General features: G+C 42.0%; 1 protein-coding gene across 3 annotated transcripts in view; it reads right to left on the minus strand.

The window, feature by feature from the left end:
* Positions 1 to 19316, minus strand: part of znrf1 (zinc and ring finger 1) — a 47605-nt gene that overhangs the window by 16751 nt on the left and 11538 nt on the right. The window contains exons 2-3 of one of the 3 annotated variants that reach the window (XM_086109382.1): positions 7468 to 7563; positions 5141 to 5760 (exon numbers count right to left, since the gene is read on the minus strand). The exons of 1 other annotated variant lie outside the window; for it this stretch is intronic. In XM_086109382.1, the coding sequence (XP_085965508.1) occupies positions 5540 to 5760; positions 7468 to 7563 (317 nt within the window). In that variant the 3' untranslated portion in view covers positions 5141 to 5539. Of the gene's footprint in view, positions 1 to 5140; positions 5761 to 7467; positions 7564 to 19316 lie in introns of those variants that run through there. One more of the 3 variants, XM_086109383.1, reaches the window with a different exon arrangement.

Genomic DNA, 19316 nt, shown 5'->3' on the forward strand with positions numbered 1-19316 from the left:
CTTTGGCATTGACCAATAAGAAGACAGTGCAAGACAAGTTCAACATACATTTACATACTGTATACACTTGTCTGTCTGTATGTACATTTATTCATTCAGCCAATTTGTATGCGCGCTCCTTTTTTTTTAAAGTATGGCCGAGGTATCGGATCAGGACTCGGTTTCAAGACAGCCCTACTAAAAATTGACAATTATTATCAGCTATTGCGAAAAGTGCAATATGCAGATGTGTAAATAAGCAGTGGTACCTTAGAACATGAGTAGCCTATGGGCTGCTGTAATTGACATTAATTACCAGTAAATAAATTGCACTGGGCATAAATTAAATCTGGAGCCTGTTTGTTTGACAATCGAATCAACGATGCCGATGTGCTCCGACGTTTTATTTAAATTTCAGACCTGAGAGTTGCTTTGGTTTTCTCACGTGCATTTATTGAGAGACAGTGTGTCACCGTGCATCTCTCGTAATAGTCCTACAAAAGGTGACTCCAGAACGGGGCACAATTCCCCACAGAGGCGCAAAGACAGGTAATGCCTTTTTGTAATCTAAAAATAGCCCACAATTATTTGAATCAACATTTCTAGTTTTGATGTTGAGCTGCAAATATTTCGCAACTAAACTCAAACTACCGCAGTCAACAACGACAACAACAACACCTCTTAGGGTGACGACAGTGCTCTTTCTCTCTCATAGTCTTCTGCCATTGCCTTTTTTTCCTCCTCAAATTTATCGAGTGTATTGAATACAGATGTATATAAACAATCATAAGAACTGCACTAGTGCTATATATTTTTTGCTAATTGCCAGATGCAGGAATGGAGATCAACAGAATTGCTCAAATTATGTTGACTAGTCACGTCATACATTTGCAGCTGCGGAATTTGGTGAGCATCATCTGTGCCCCAAAGCTCAGAGACAACATTGGTGTATCCACATGTTTGTTTGAATGGCAAACCTTCTGGGGTACATAGATTTAACGGGATGTGGTAGGTCTGGTCTGATCACTGTATTTAGCCACTGCCATGTGAAAAGTGGATGCCAATCCTAATGAGTCTGCAAACTGGAGGTCATGCACAACCTCTATGTCAGGGGTGTCCAAACATTTTGCAAAGAGGGAGATATTTTATGAGGTGAAAATCTGTGGTGGGCAGACCATTCACCTTCCAGTTATTTTAATTTTTCACGGCATTCATTCCCAGTCATCAGCTTGCCATGGTTTCCATGTTTCTTCTGGTAATGCCTCTTAAGATTCTTTGAAAGCAGCCAGAGTCTGAGTCTCTTGGCAAATTCGGCAGACACAATTGTTTTGCATTGGGTGAAAAGAAACGTGCCAATTTCCACTTTGTACTGGAAGGACCGTCCCGTCTATGTCTATCATTGTTTCTTTTCTTCGCGACAGTCTCCATTTTAGAAATAGGCTGGGAAAGGTCACACAAGGGTCATGCAGCGAGAGGTGCATTGGGAAATTCACACTGACGTCCAACACGACTGTGAGAGTGGTGTGTTCGGAGAGGCAGAGCTCGCTTGGAGTTATTTCCGAACGCACCTGAGAGAGTGGCCATGATTTTGCTGCCATCACGGCGAAATATAAAATAGCATTTTTGTATGTATGTATTTTCTACAGAGCTGACAGGCCACAAATGATTAAGTTAATGCCAGAGGCTGCGGCCCGGTAGAACTTTGAACACGTGCCACTATTGGGCCGGACTTTGGACATGTTTCTCTCTGTTGCTAAAATTCAGAAAAATCTATATGATATACATGTGATGAAGTGAAGTAATTAATATATGAGAGAAGGATAGGTGTTTACAGTTCTGTCACCACAGATCAGACCTATCGCTTCGAGACGGAAAGCCTCAACCGTCCTGTTTCATGAGCATGCACCACGAGAGATAGTTTGGCCTAATTAGGGATGTTAGCTGACGAGCGGGGAGCTAGTACATCCGAGACTGGCTGCAAGTCAATCGCAGCGCGCATATAGAGACAGCCATAGTTGTGCTTATGTGTAATTTAGAGTCTTTCTTTCAACTTCTTCACATATTTAGGGGAAGTGGAAAGAAGCTGGAGAAAACCTAAAATGCCCTGTACCGGAAGCTTAAGATACATAATAAACTTCTTTGGATAGCCAGAATGCTCCGAAGTTATCATGTGAAGTTTTCCTGGCCATATATATGGATTGTCAGAGCACACTTCAATGCAGATGTTTCTTCATTCTGTTGTACTACATTGGCCCGAATATAATACGGTGTTTTTTGCATTGAAATAAGACTGAAAAAGTGGGGGTCGACTTATATTCGGGGTCTAGACATTAAACCCATTCACGACGCTAGATGGCGCCAGATATCATTGAAGCGAATGCTGAACTTATCTCCCCAGGCCAAAGTGAACCCCTGCCACGAAGAATAAAAATAAAAATAGCGGTAGCACGAAGAAGAAAAATAAAAAATAGCGGTAAGAAAGAGAAGAGAAGAAAATAATAGAAAAGATAACAGAAAATGGAGAAACGTAGTGACAATCTGGAGAAAAGTGGGTCGAAGATCGGCCAGGTTAACCGGCAGCTGAGGAGAAGTTATGATGTAATTTAAATTTCAAAAACCAGAAGCCATTCATTTACGAATGTGATTGCGCTTTAGTTTACATATGTAAATGTTCAGCTATTAAGATTTGAATGAGGCAAATAACATGCTTTTTCTCTCGAATATATATAATCATTTGTTTCAGATGTACTGTAATTATTTTCTGTACAAAAATAATTTGGTGTTCAAAAGGTCTTTTTTCAAACTTGAGTCTTGAAAAAGAGGGGGTCGTCTTATAATCAGGGCCGTCATATATTCGGGCATATTGTGACAAATACAGTGCATAGTTCCGTTTTAAAATGGTAACACGTTGCATACTAACGCACACCGTAGGTTAGAATGTCAATGCCGCTGGATCATGGCAGATGTCGAGATGAAAAGCGCTTTAGATGTAACTGCTCAACAGGCTGGGAGCGTTACAATGATGCTCGCTGCTGCTCCATTTCCATCACCTCTGTTTGCGTGTGCACAGAGCAAACAGAGGTGATGGAAATGGAGCTTTTCCACTTTTGCTGATGCCTCTCAAGTCATTAGAGTGGCTCCTTCACTTTTGAAATATGTGAAAATGCACATGTGGAATCTCGATTTGTCTCAGTCCTGTGCTGCCTGCTCATCCACACCCGTCGTACTTTGTTCGGACTTTCAGGCTGGCATCCAGCACCTTCACATCAATTTAAGTTAAAACAACACACACTGTGCTTTTCAGCACTGCGTTCTCTCCTTTCTGGTAAGCTTGTCCTCATCTGACCGAGGCCGCACATGAAAGCCTTTCTTTCCTCTCCTTGGCTGATTTCTACATTTTGCTAGAATGAGAATCCCGCCCACTCATTGCTGCCCGTATGAGTGGTTATATTTAGTGGAGAGGCCTTAAAATGTCATCATGCAAAGTCAAAGCCCAAAAAAGATCTGGCAGACACTTCACGTGTTCTCTCATCTGTGGCCACCAGCCTCCGATTTCCCTTTCTGACTGTATGTATATCAGCAATTCGAATAACATTGAAAATACTAACTTGAAGGATATCAGAAAATATAAAAAGTCAAAGTAAATTTGTAATGATAATCCAATGAATAGAAATTCACATTGTGTATCGCAGGGATTTCAATGACCACTGCTTTACAGTATTTGTTTTGCAAACCACAAAGAGGGTCAGAACACACACATGCTAGCATGCAGCGAGAGATATCAGAGTTAAAGGAGTGTATAAACAGTGTTGCACCTCTTTGAGCTAGGGTTTGGGGTCAATTACTTGCCCAAGGTCACACAGACGATCGTCAGGAAGCAGACTTGCATCCTTGTATCAGTTCCGGTTCCAAAGCCAACATTTTTACAGATGAGCTGCAGCTGCCCGAATTGTAGGGGGTTTCATCGGCTATCAGATATATTTTCATTTGAAAGAACAAATATTGATTTTGTAATATAATCAGTAATGCTTGCTGCAAATTAACTCAAGTAACTGAAGAAACCAAGCAAGTCAAGCAACCAGTGAGTGATCACTGATAAAGTGATCGTGTGGTTCAATCTCGACAGGCAGTCTGGGTTTACTTCCGCCTCTCTGATAGATTGTCCATGTAGTGAGATTGTCTTGATTCTATTATTTCATGCCGACCAGCAAAGGGTGTAGTTTGCCTTTTGCTCTGTCAGCTGGGATTGGCTCCAGCTCCAGTGAAACTGAACTGGGCGGCTAAAAAGGGTCATCAGGAGAGGGGGGAGTACTTCACATTGGAAAGTCATGCCTCAAGTCGCAACCCTCAAGTCCAGTTACCCTGCCCATAATCAAGAAAGTCAAGTCCCAACTAAATTTCAAACAAGTTGAGTCAAGTCGCTACTTAGGTTAGCAAGTCAATCGTAGTTTTTTTTTAATGGTTGCAAAACCAGTCTCTGAATTGTCTATTTTTTTCCAATCTTCCCAACTAAACGTGTAACAGACATGAAGCTTAGCTCATGTGTGACCACCTGTTAGTGTGGTGAACTGTGAAGTTAACGTTTGTACATATCGTGGCACTTTTAGCCAATGTTCCCTCTAAGCTGCGCAACTGCGCACTGGTCGCACACTCTCAGCGCACAAGAAAATCTATCCAGCACAGTGAACACATTGCAAATGAATTTGAGCTATAACTTTTTTTCGATGTTATTTTGCTGTGTAATTCAGCAAGTGACAGGTGTCCAGCCAATTATGCGATACGATGCAACGACCCTATGCAGCCAATCACGGCACTGACAGTACTTGCGCATGTGTTCTCCTCATACACGCTACATAAAAACAGTGCGGCGGAGATAAGTGACGCTAATGCTAAACCTTGATCGTGGCGAAAAGAGCGGGCAGTGAATGTGATACGTTGACTCCCCAAACCAAAATAAAAATGAACTGCGGTTCTTTTAAATTGGTATGGCTGTCGGAGTATGTGCAAATAAAAGAACAAGCGGTGAAACTGGGTGAGATCTTTTCTTTTTCGAGTGAGAAAGGTCTGCTCTGTAAAATATGCAGCGAAGTTCAAGTTGTTAGCAAATTTTCCGATGGAAAAATATAGACTAAATGGAAGCTGGACTACCTCAAGCGACAGATTCAGCACAAAAGTCATCTTTAATGCTGTTGGAATTATACGAAGATTCAAGATGGGGAAACAGATTCGTAGATTATTGCGGGAGAGCGCAAACAAACGGGATTAAAAGAATCGGATGTCCCACAGACAAAAAATCTGATCAAGTTAAAGTTCTCATTGACAATATATTAATTGCCATTAATATTAATGCATTAATTGTTGTTATAATTTGTTTCTTTTAATAAGCCATGAACATTTCTATGATCCCAGGTGTGATACTGGTGTGTGGCCACAGCAAGCACTTCTGATGTTGCTCACAGCAGTCCTCGTGTGCTCAGGGAGGTTGTCTGTTTGCCCAGAGATACGAAAAATTTGAGGGAACATTGCTTTTAGCCATTAAAATGAATGGAAATAGAATGAATTAGTTCATGGTTATCTTTAACTTGTTTTTGATTTTTGTCAAAGAAATCTCTGAACCTTTATTCATACTGAACATATAATGTGGAGAAGCCAAGACGCAAGACCCCCTGCGCCCATCACCACCACCACCGTTGCTGCGGTGCGGGTGAGTTGGGGCAGACGGCTGGAAGCTCCCACTCAACGCTTTGCACCCCAAAGGATGTTGGATTTCACCAAGCCTAGCTGCAAAACAAGATCAGAAACACCATAGCCATTCTAATGATAATGGAGAATTCAAGTCAAAACGTTTTTTTTTGTTTTTTTTTTTACAATCTCTTCAATGCGCCTTAACTAGTTCATACACGACACTTGTGGAATATCAAGCAGAATCCATCAGTTTTTATTCATGTCAGGGGGAGGACATTGTGACACTTGCTGTCGACTGGAAAATAACATCTCTGTTACAGGTCCTCAGTGGGAGCAATCTCCAGCACACCCTCCAAGGATTCCAGAAAGGGCGGGTACTCTGAGCTGCTGTCCACCAGTGTGAACCCCAATTTACAGGCACCGAGCAATGAGTATGTGCACAACTGCTTTTCGCCCCTCACCGTAGGCAACTCCAGAGTGGAAGTGAATCCAACCCCTCTCGAGAGAACTGGTACCAGAGCCCAGGCTGTGTGCGGAGGCAAGTCCGACTATCTCCATAAAACCATCTCTGATTAAAATTTTGTTATACAGTGCAATCAATTCTAACAAGATTTCTTCGTGACAAGCCTGGCCCACACAGTGCTCTATTTTTCATGATTTTAGAGCCTGATTTATTTTATATAGGCCGACTTGGCAATTTTTACATTCATTCAAAATTGAAAATATTTTTTATCCATCCTCGACTCTGTGCTTTGTCACATTTACTAGACTTCACATTTAATGGATTTCCAAGATTTTACCTCATACAGGAGTGGTGGTGTCCAAACTGCGGCCGGGGGCCATTGGCGGCCTTCGAAGGAAAGGTTTGGACACTCCAACTATGACAGGGTCTTTACATAATGATAATGCTTGCAGTGACATACTATTTGTATTATTTAATTCCCTATCCGAATGAGATTGGAAAAGAGAATCAATAAGAAATCTGATCAATAATCAATTGTCAATAGCCATCCCAGTGCTGTGTTTACACTCCCTCTTTTAGACTCCGGGCTCAACAAGTAATCACTCCCAGGGCGTTGCTCCTCGTCATCATGCTACCAAGGCTGTATTTTGGAATTGGCCCCGCATTCGATGGGTGAGCAGTGGCTGATTTGTATGAGACAGGACCACCCCTCATAACCGACTGATTTCAGCCAGGATGATAAAAGTGTACAGTATATAATGTGAATATTAATTGTGTTGTAATTCTTGATCTTCAGGGTAGTATGATTATAGCATGTCACAGGTATACAGTAATCCCTCGTTTATCGCGGTTAATGGGGACCAAAACCACCCGCGATAAACGAAAATCTGCAAAGTAGCGACCAATTAACATATACAGGTTAAATTATTATTTTTTTAAGTCCACAAAAAGTCCGCAAATGGTCCGCGAGAAGCTGCAAAACAACAGCAAGTCACATTGAGCAACATATACAGTACTGTACTCCATGTACTGTATATGGATTTTTTTTAAATTTTTATGAATATGTTTGAAAAAATCCGCGATCCACTGAAGCCGCGATAAACGAACCGCGAAATAGCGAGGGATCACTGTATTTGTAAGGCACAAAAGAATATTTCTTGGAAAAAAAACAAAAACAAACAAAAATGTACATAACATGCCTCATTTAAGCTTCATTTTGTCCCACATGTATTTTGTCCATCTACTCACATTTTTATGAATACATGTAAATAAGTCATTTTGCCAATTAAAACAAACAACAAAAATGAATAATAATAATAAAGGGCTGAAGTGAGGCTCACCATTATATGAGAGTCGGGGCTTGCTCAGACACATAATGAAGTGAACTTCCATTTCAGTGGTCGCCACAGATTTGGAGCACACAGGACACTTGAATCCTAAAAGAATATCACAGAATAAGTCAAAGAAAAGATTTGTGTCAAGCAATATAGATCAAAATAAGAAGGAGGAAGGAAGCGATTTTTAGGACGAAACAATGTGTTTGTGTCTGTTGGAAACACTTTGGATTTCGCAAGAAAGGATATCAACTTGACAAGACGGTTGCCGTATGTTACGGCCCACTACATTTTGTGGGCGTTAAATTGTTGTTGTGTTCTGGGTCTGTGTGCGTGTGTGTGTGTGTGTGTGTGTGTGTGTGTGTGTGTGTGTGTGTGTGTGTGTGTGTGTGTGTGTGTGTGTGTGTGTGTGTGCACACGTGTGCGGGAAATCTCCATGAGCTCCTCCCTGATTGTTGGCCCTCGTCCCCAAACTCAACCGACCAATCGGTGCAGGGGAGAGTGGCCTAATTGGTAATTGGTATCAGGAGTGCGACCAGCTGCAGTTATTAACTACCACCCTTTCAATCGGACTTGCTTCTCTTTTTAGAGCAGGGGTGTCAAACTCATTTCACATGGTGGGCCACATACAGCCTCGGTAGATGTCAAGTGGGTCGGACCATTAAAATGATACCATACTTTGCTATAAATAACCAAAACAATATGTCTTTCCTTTGTTTTGGTATAAAGAAGCACAAGAACATTAGGAAAATGTTGAAATTTAATGAACATATCTTTTACAAAACATTTCATGAAGCACCTTACATTTCCTTCGACAAATGTGCAATTTACTTTTATCATTCACAAATATGCATTGCAACTGAACCCACTGATTGTACAAACTTTAACAAGTAATTGGTCTTGAAAAATACTGGATAGTAATGCACTTTAAGATTAAACTAGATTTATAAAGAAAGGAAGTTTTAAACCATTTACACGTGCATATAAAATCTAAATGTAATCCCTGCCTACACCTTACAAACTAAGGAGAGTGCTATTAAATGTGTAAATTTGAGAGTGCTATTGATAGCGTCTGCTGTCATGGGTCTGTCTCAGTGACGGACTGAGGCTGCTGTTGTCTTCTTCTCTGATCAAAACAGTGCCCCCCCCAGCGGATACTCAATGAATTGCACCTTATGAAAAATATTAATTCTGTGTCTTTTATGCATTTTTTTCACTTTTAAATTATCCTGCGGGCCTGATTGAACCTCCTTGCGGGCCGGTTCAGGCCCGCGGGCCGTATGTTTGACACACCGGTTCCGGCCCGCGGGCCGTATGTTTGACACCCCTGCTTTAGAGGATACTGGCTGTGACTCGTGTGCAGTCAGTCCCTATATTGTATGTGTGTTTGTGTTGCTGTCTGTCACTTTTAGTGCATCATGTTAGTCCTCCTTGTCACCAATTCATCCATTTAGCCACTTTCATTCGTGACATGTGGACTGAGTCCTTTGCCATAGTCGTCTTTAAATCATTCAATAAGTCAGACCATTCCTATGTTGCACTTAGACAGTCGGGATTTTGAGTATTTATTCAATTTTAAGGTATCGTGCCGTGTGTGTCTCTAGGGGTGTTCACACGGCAAGATTTGGTCCGGTGCTACGCCGGGACTGCCCCAGTAGAGCGTTCACACGTGCAAATTAGCTCCGGCGTAGCCCCGGAAAACAGCTTACACCGGACCAAATTTGATCCACCTCAGGGAGGTGCTTTAAAAATTTGCTCCGGAGCAAATGCTTGTTAGCGAAGCAGCACCGGTGTAAATTTGCACGTGTGAACGCAACTGGGTTAAATTTGCTCCAGAGCAAATGCTTGTGAAGAGTTTACGTACGGCGAGAATGCGTTGCTTTCGCGCTCTGTCGGACTTCCGTCATGTGTTTGTTTAATAACGACACAAGACTTGGCTGGTAACATCTTTCCTTTTGTAGGAGACTGGACTGTCTCGGAGTTGTTTGTGTAGTTTGTTCCTTTGTTGTGTGTTCACAAACCCCCGCCCCTCATATAATTTATTTTGTGATTTCCTCTCTTGATTTTCTGTTTGGCGCATTACGTATTTGCTTTTCTGAGTGTCATTGAAGTCATCGTTGATTTACGTTTTCGGGGGCGGTCACTCTCGAGCAGAAGGCACGGAGACCGAGAAGGAGAAGGACGTGCCTGTCCAGTAGTCGCTTGAGTTGTGTATACGTTTTAAAAAGAACCAACACGACAGCTCATTTGTTTTCTGTCGTTTTGCCCCCCTGCAGAAACTGCCGTGTGAACGCAAGTGGGGCTGCACCGACCCTGTGCCGGCCCGTGCAGACATGCTCAGCGGCTTTGTACGTGTGAACGCTCCACACAATTTGCTGCGGTGCAAAATATATCGCAACAAAATACATCGGTGCAGCGCCGGAGCAAATGTGTGCTGTGTGAACACCCCTTCTGTTGTGACATGCCTCTGTTTTCACAATTATGGTATGTGGTGTGTGAAAAAGCAAACCTCATCAGGGCACCGCTTTTACTAGTGATGGGACGAGCGACACTGGTGCGTCAGCACAGTGCCGAGAGCTCGAGAGTGAAACCCCGTGTTGGTGCGTGTATTGCTTTAAGAAAGAATCACGTTGTCATGATTCGGTTTAGGGACCAACAGGTGGCACTGTAGGGCTCGCCCGGCAGCTGCACACCTGTTGGCCATTTGGTAATTAGTCGTATAAAAGGACTCCTGCCCGAACACTCGGTGTCGGGTCATTGTTGCTTCTTGCTACTGTCATGTGTGTTGCTGTTTGCTCTTAGTTTCTGTCATGTTTAGTTCATTGTTATGTTTTAGCTTTAATCATGGTTTTTGTTTGATACTTTGGACTTTGTTTGTTTTGGATGTAGTTTTCTTTGTTTTAAATACAATTCTTCAAATACACTCTGCTCCTCCCTCCTGCCTGCTTTTTGGGGTCCACCACCACCTCGCAACGTGACACACGTGACCAATCCAGGAACTGAATCGTTTGAATGTGCTGCGCCAAAGTGTGTTTATAAGGACACAAACTGTATCAACATGTCGTGGGTTTGTTGGCTGGAGTTTTGCGAAATTCTGGGCGCATTGCACCCATTTTATCAGTTTATCAAGTGAATGGCCTGTTATACATATGATAGTTAGTTAAAGAGCCTTACAGTTGCTTTATTCATTTTATCTTATAATTGCGAGATCCTCCATAATTGAAGTCCAACGCTGCCTGTCAGAAGCAAACACACCCAGAAACCAAGACCCTTTACAATATTGGAAATGGAACCAGAAAACATATCCACCTTCATCCATATCCATCTTCATCAACTTTCATTTAAAACTCTCTGCTCACTATCGTCATCTGAACCATGTGAAAGAGTATTTTCTGAGTTCATAAACTAATCACTTTTGTCTTTTATTTCACATGATTTTACCAAAATTTTCTACGTAAGTTAAAAATCTGAATTGTAACTCAAATTTGCTATAATTTACATACCAACTCAGTTTAGCATTTACACAAACAAGGAATTTCTTTACCTGCAATGATTTTATAACTACTGCAGGGGTCACTATTGGGTGACCAACACAGTGACAATATAGTGCTGACACAGTTTGTGAAGTGGGTCAATACACTCCTTGAGGTATCATCGTCCCATCACTAGCTTTTACTTCCTCTCGCTCCCACATGTATGTTAGACCCCATTCTTTGTTGACATAATGAAGAAGGTTCCTCACACCATGTATAGCCTTTGTAAATGCCGAGTGAAATATAACGGGAACATGACTATTTGTCGACGCGTCTCAGGCGTTGCCATGGCATGAAAATCAGCAACAAATCTCGGTGTTGCTTCCTTATTTATTAAAAAAATGTGATCATAAATCTCCTCCTACTTAAAATAATTACTTATTGTGCAGCACGCAGATATGTTTCTTACTGCCAGACCATGTTGACCATCTTATATTTTTGAGTATGCCAGCCTTTGGCAAAATTGGTTACTGTTACATCCAGTTGTTCTTTAAACAGAATTATCATAGCAGCACGGTGGAAAACTGGTTCGCAAGTCTGCCTCACAATGCAGAGCTACAGGGTTCAATTCCAGTTCCGGCCTTCCTGTGTCTGTGTGGGTTTTCTCCTGGTACTCCAGTTTCCTGCTATGTTCCAAAAACAAACATGCCCGAAGACAGCTGGGACAGTCTCGCCCGCTACTCTTGTGAAGATAAGCGGAATAGAAAAATAATGGATGGAGGGATCATAGGAGCAGGTTAATTTAAGATAAGATAAGAAACCATATTTGTCTCACAATGGAGAAATTCCCAATTTACAGCAGCAAAAATTAATGTGAAAATATACAAGTTTAACACTTGTGTAAATATATTTTTTGGTTCCACAAAAAAATGAATGTTTAAGATTGTTCAGACATATGAAGTACTTCATCAAAAGGATTTGTTTACATTGACGTTTTAATCCATTAAATGTTCTCTAAATATTATGATAATAAAGTAAGTTGGTGATTCAAAAGAGAACTAGCTTTTCTGTTTCACTTTGTTTGTGCTAGAATATGAAGGCAACTAGCTTGTTCTGATATCCGATTATTATTATTGTTTTTTTTTTTACATGTTGTAATGAGTAAAACAGTTGTTTTTAAAATAAAATCCAATGAAATGGCATTCTGTTTGTTTATGTGGAGGTACCTTTACAGGTACAGTGTGTAGAATATAGTGCCAACTAATAGAATAGTTTACAAAAAAAATCCCAGCTGCGAGCACTTCCAAGCACATTAATTTGATTTTAAGGTGGATTTACACTATTCGTGGGCCGAACCAGTCCCGATACCCATTGAATAGCGGGGGTCCACTGTATCGTTTTAAGTTGCAATATCACCATTGACGACTAGACTGTTGGGCTTCAACTGGGTCTTATACTGCCCTATACTATATTAAGATATCCTTTATTTGTCCCGCAATGGGGAAATTTACAGTCAGAGTTCAGAAAGGAAACCACTAGGTAGGGAGAGGGGGGAAAAAAAACACATTCGAACTCTCCTCTTCTGAGGATAATTTAAGTCCAGGATAAAAAAAAGACGCTAGCACATAAATAAGCATATTACACATTGACTTGTTACAACAAGTCACAAGACATAACATGTAATGAGGGGGCGGATGAATGGGAAGGGGGGAGGGGGAGGGGCGACCGCGACGCGGCCCGTCCGACCAGCTGCACGGTCCACCGAGCGCTCCGCAGATCATTCCACGTCGCGGGGGGAAAAGAATAGGAACGATGAAGACGGTGATGATAAGGATGTGTATGCGCGTGTGATTGTCTGGTTGTGTATGTGTGAACAGGCCGCAGCTGCTTCGTCAAGGTCTGCTCATGAAGACAGTCCTGGCTTATCAGTCCATGGCCGAGAAGGAGGGGGTGATGGTGGGGGCACTAGCTTCCGTGCATACCTTCCATCCAGGGGAAAGGGGTCCAAATAGCGTTGTTTGTTTTGGAGGGACGGCCGCCAACAATTTCAGACAGCCTTGAGTCCGTGGCTGTATCCCTTCACTGGCGCCGATCAGCCAAATCCTCAATTCCTTTTCGAAGCGAGAATTCCGACTTCTCCATGTTGTTGTCGATCGTACGGAGACGCTCCAGAACCGCAATTGCGGTTGAGCTAAGTCACCGCTTGAGTCTGAGTGTTGGACATTCGCGCTATACCATCGAGAATGACCGGGAGCTTCTTCACTTCCAATAAAGCTGCTCCCGTTGGTTTATTTCGCGATAGAACAGGAAACTGCTAACACCAAACTGCAGCATACCTGCTATCAGAAGGCCGATAATGTCAATGTCTTCCTCCTCCTCAACGGACAGTATTGACAGGCACACCATTCTCCGCTTCCTCCATGGAATTAGGGTGTACCCGGCAGCAAATGTCCCGAGGGGCAAGCAGGCTCCCCACTGCCTGCTCTTCTCGTCGAAAAATGTTGTCGATTGCATCAAGAGACCAGCCAACCAATTCCATGGTTTGTTCTTAGGATGAAAAATACGGCGGAGGCTAGGAAAAGACAGCACATAGACTGAGTGGCAAGCAGGGTGGAGGGGGCAGGAGCAGGAGCAGAGCAAAAAACCGTCCACCTTTGTCGGATATGTGAGTAGGCCTAATAAATTTGGGGCTGATTTGCAGGAGAGTACCTGAATAATATTACAATTTTGAGTCTGTCACTTTTTTGGGGAAAAAACCCCCCCTCCCTTCTCTGTTCATCAGTTTTGTGCCATCACTGGGAACCGCCCCCTTGCCCCAAAAACAGTATGTGGTTATGTTTTGACTGGCCAAATTGTTGTTGGAGGCAGAATCTTTTATACATACAGTACATTGAGCACATAACTCCTACTCTGGCGTCCCTTCACTGGCTCCCAAAACATTTTAGAGTTATTTTCAAGATCCTCTTATTTGTTTTCAAATCTCTAAATGACCACGCGCCACCTTACCTCTCTGAGCTCATCCGCCCCCTACACACCTGCCCGGCGCCTCAGTTTCTGCGGACCAGACATTATTAGAAGTACCAAAAACTATGCGGAGACTCAGAGGGGATCGAGCCTTTTCCGATGCTGGTCCCTCTCTCTGGAATGACCTCCCACTGGACATTCAGCAAGCCTCCTCGCTGCCCATCTTTAAAACCCGCCTCAAAACTCACTTGTATTCTTTGGCATTTGACTCAGCATGACCCAAATTATGATCTTAGTTGTACTGTTTGGTGCGCTCTACCGTCTTTGATCCTGATTTGTTGCTTTGCTTTACTGTTGTATATGTTAGTTGCTCCATGTACAGCACTTTGTGTGCAGCGATGGCTGTTTGAAAGTGCTCTATAAATACAGTTGAGTTGAGTTGACTTGAGTTGAGAAATGTATGATGAAAAATGAAATATATTAAGATACTGTGATGTACATTAATTGGTTTGATAAGAAAAAAAAATGACACAATGGCATTTTTTTGTCATACAGCTGATGAGGACGTCCTATGTGGATCGCTCCATCATTTAAGTTGCCCATCCCTGACCTAGGTTATGGTGTGTTATAAAACCAGAAAAATCCAGGTGCCTGGTGTTGAAGGGAGTGAAGCGGCACGATTCCACTTTTCCCAAGGAATTATCCAAATCTCATCAATCACAGAGAAGCCCATGAAGAGCTTTGGAAAAAACAAACTGTTGACTACTTGCGAAATGGTGCATGGAGTGCAGTGATATAATGCCTTTTATCTACAAATGACCGACCCTTTGGCAATGACTTGCTCACCAACTGAGCCATAGCCAACGCTAGTCTAATGGATGCTGCTTCGAGCAGGGCAACAAATGAACTGGAGAGCTGCAAACTACAGTCGACAAGACAGGCTTTCGGGAAAATTCAAAGCCTGATTACACCAACATGGCATCATCTTTTTTATTATAACATCGTGGCCCGTGTTGGTGTATGAATTTCCAATCTCCACCAGGGAAGAGGGTGAGCACTTATCCTCACCCCCCCCCCCCCCAAAACAAAACAAAACAAAAAACTCCAACTCAAGTCGACCTGGAAGGAATTGGCTGTTCAGGATTTTCTCCAAATTTTAAGTCATGAAGTTTAAAATGTACAGTACATTCCACTTATTTGTATGTCAAAACACAAATTGACTCCAAATCTTATCAACATGAAACAGGTCTATTCATCTTTTTTTCCTCACTTGGTAAAACGTGACGTGAAAAAAGAGAACAATTGGCTCAGAATTATGAAAACTAATCATGACTGCTGTCTAAACTATAGCTAGGTACAGCCACTAACAGATGCCAGTTTAGAACAGGACAGAGCCTGGGAGCATAATGGATCCACAATCAACTCTCTCTCATTGTGATCAATAGCACTGTAGATGCTTTGCGATAATTAAAACGCACATTGAATATGTTAGATGTTTTCTTCAGTTCTCAGACCCGGCTATCGTTTGCTTTTGCAGTACTTTGTAAAAGCAGACATGGTTGGTAATTTTCAAGAGCTGAAGAGGACAGGTAGACGTGGTGGCAAAGGGGAATCTGGTTGAACCGTACTGAAAAATAAAGATCACAAGGGGGCAGTGGGAGGGAAATGATTCATCTACATTATGCTGCAAAAATTAGGAGGAGGTGGGCAAAGGGAAAAATATAAGTTGACAGAACGCCTCCCAAAGGCATCAAGTTGAGAATGTACAGTAACTTATAAAATGAGTGCAGTATCGAGCAATCCAGAAAAGTAAGACACCATAAAAGGTGAATCACGGGAATGACGATGAATGGCTCGCAGATATAAAGTGTGTGAGGAGGAAAAGACTCAGGCAAACAAAGGAAGGCCATTTCATTTTGAAAAACGTGGAATGTCTAACATTCAAAAGTGAAAATAATTTCCACCATTTTATAGGCAATATTCTTAAAAGGGCTATAAAACCCAATTATTTTTTGCAAGAATGCATTGTTTGTGTCACCCCCAGTCGAAACACGATCCTCTGATTCATCTTGGCTTCGTGGAGTAAGAAATACACGGAATAATTCATCACCAGAAGGTGCCGCTATGTTCGGCGAAATTATCATAAGATGCAGACTGGAAGGAAAGCAAGCAACGCCTTGCCTTCGGAAACGGCATGCTATTGAACTCTGTTTTATAGAGCAATGGATTGAACCATTTGATCCTGTGTAGACCGTGGGCAAAATGGAAATCAGGCATCGGCCATCCGAGGAACTGTGGCAAAGGGTAATAAGTGTTGTCCAGCAACTTCTTGATGTGAAAGATCTCCACGAAAAGAAATCAGCTCACAGCAAGAGCTGACTTGTTTCCGCCATTTTTCGTGTCAGCCTTTACGCGTGATCACGTCACACAGGTCTGTTTTGCAGTCCTCTCTGAAAAATTAGTTCTGACATGTACACAAATGTGTATGATGTACAATGGAATGCCCTTTGTCATCTTGTTTTCCATTTGATCCTTTTCCTGCAGTATTTAGATTTTTATCGCACACGCGGCGGGATAACTCATCTTTGGGCGAGCAAAAAGTTAGCAAAAGCGAGCTGGCACATTTATATCGACCTATCACAAATAATTTGGGGGGGCTTCAGGTGACATGCCGATTAAGTTACTACATCCAATTTATGGTTGCCCAACATCATGACACCTTTCCAAAATTTGTGTTGCTAACCATGAATCGGGGGAGACGCAGGAGAGCCGTCCACCGGGATTAACCAGCCGTCCGTTGCCAGCGATGGCGTGTGTCAACGTCATTGCGTCTAATTAATTAAATAACTATCATTATGATTTCTCGGCTTGTGAAATCAAAAACTTTCTTGTGGTGTATCATCTTTGTAATTCGGCTTCTGACTCTGTTTTTGTTGTCACGTACCTACATGTAATTTATCAAACGCATAATGAAATAATATAAATAGCTTGTTGTTGATGACAATTGACAAATTGTGTGATTTCCTTTCTAAACAAGTTGGAAAGAGTTGGTGAATGTACGTCACATTTTTGTCAATTCGCACTGAAGCCATAAGGGTGTAGATGCGATGTTTTAAATCTATATTTTTTCAAATAAATACTTTTTCGATATTAGTAAACAGCAGCTGACGAAGGAGAATTGCACATGTGGACTATAACAAAACAGTTCGACATCTTGGGTTGAATTCTACTTTAAAGTATCACCCGGCAAAATAATGAAGGGCGGTGGTGTTCAAAAATGTTGGGGAAGCTACATGCCAAGAGGACTATAGAACTCTTACTCTTTATTCACTTACTGTCGAATGACTGTGGAAATCTAACAATAAGACTTGACAAATTTATCAAACGCTTCTCTACCAAGCACAGCAACGCTGGTTGCGCAGATCATTTTGCTATTCGTGTCACACAGTGTATAGCCAATTTTTGCCTTTGCTTGCGTGGCTTTTCTACCTCTCACATTCTAAAATCATGCACGGTCAGTTAATTGAAAACTCTAAAGAGGTATGAATTTGTTTGTTTATATGTGGCCTGCAATTGGCTGGCGATCACCAAACCTTAGTTGGTTCGAGCTCACCTCAACCTGTATGAAGCCAAGAAGTGTCAAAAACGTCTGCATGTTGTTATTTCCTACATAGGTTTTTTTGTGATTGAACATGTTCATGTTGGTATAATTTGGGTGTCCTCAACCCTTTCAGGGACAGCGGTTAGTACAGTGGACAGCTTACCATGTTATCCGGTTACAGGGTGCATGACAGGGTCAATACAAAAAGATGTCTTTTGTCTTAGTAGAATCCAAATAGATTCATATCGTTATGGAAAAGTACTCTTCAAATTGTGTGTCTGATTTAAGGTTTATATCGTATCGGCTAACTTCTCATTCATTTAGTGGAATAACCAAACATGAGTATGAGCGAGTCGGCGTGCCAACCAAATGCTCCTAACCAAAGTGGGACGTGGCCTGGAACTCCTTATAAATACATGTATTCACAGCCAAGACTGCGCACACACAGATACACACAAAACCATCACCTAGGAATGCCCTCCAGAGCTGAAAAGTCGGCAGGCTGAACACCCGTCTGCCGCCATGACCAAAAACGGCATTCCTGAAGAATGTTGGTTTGATTATATCATCCATCCCTTACAACTTATGCACCCCTCGCCAAAAACCTCTCAATACCTTCCTGGAACGACCAGCCGTTTCCATGGGAACAGGACAGAACAAGAGAAAAGGAAAATAGACTGAAGGGAGACAGAGGAAGTTGAGACGATGGATGCCGAGTGTGTGGAAAGAAGAGAGCTTACAGTAACAGAGGAGAAGCATATTTTTTATGTGTCAAATAGGTGACGAGACTTTCGATGGTTATAAGCTGTTGGGTGAGAAAGGTAGAACAAGAAGAAGGGAAGGTCACGATCATCTCGTTTGGAGATGACATGGCTTGTATTTTGGATTTGCAAGTACATTCTAGCACCGTCATGGTTGAAATTAGGTCATTGGAATTGAAGGAGTTCATGAACGTTCATTCAACGCTACAGTCATTCTCCAGGGAGCACAGCGGACTCGGTAAACAACACTACTCAGGCAAAGCAGCAATCAAAGTGGAGCTTCACACACAGCTGCTGTGTGGGTCCCCTGAGAATCCCCAGTTAAAAATGAGGTGTTAAATTTGTCCAACCAGGTCTGTAAACAAATATTTTCAGGCACCGACTGTACTGAGTTCGCTGACCAAACAAGGAATGGGTTATTCAGTGGTGCAATCAGTCAAATTAAGCAATGGTCCAGCAAGAATGGCCCATTTTCCACAGAATTCCATGTCTTGTCCATGGCTTTCCCATGTCTTGGTGGGAGTACGCGGAGGAACCCGACACAATTACCGGTAGTCATACCTGTCAACTTTTCGGAGCGCCAACCTGTATAAACGACCAAAAAAATCCTTATAAAGAGCAAAAAATCCTTATAACATACCAAAGCATTTTATATGTCAAAATAACGGCACAGAAAAAAACCCACGAAATTTTCAATGATATTTATTGTAGATCTCCATAATACAATGTCTGGTTAATGTCTAATCATCATTCTACTTAGTGGCATTACTGTGTTCAGAGTTGTATTCCTGCATTACTTTTTTCACCAACTCCAAATGATTTGGAGTTGGTGAAAAAAACCCCGGAGATTTTCAGAATCCGTATGATTTGTGCGATACGGCCATATACGTAAGATTCACCACAAAATCCGTATGAACTATGGCTAAACCGTATGAGTTGACATGTATGGGTAGTCCATTCAAAATCATTGTACATATATCACTAATAATGTCCAAAAACGGTGATCAATCGGCACTAAAATGTATCCGGATATCTTTACATATGCCTACTTCAACC

Source organism: Hippocampus guttulatus, chromosome 4, assembly GCF_054856545.1.
Source record: "Hippocampus guttulatus isolate MCC_2025c chromosome 4, RoL_Hgut_1.0, whole genome shotgun sequence".
Lineage (NCBI taxonomy): Eukaryota > Metazoa > Chordata > Actinopteri > Syngnathiformes > Syngnathidae > Hippocampus > Hippocampus guttulatus.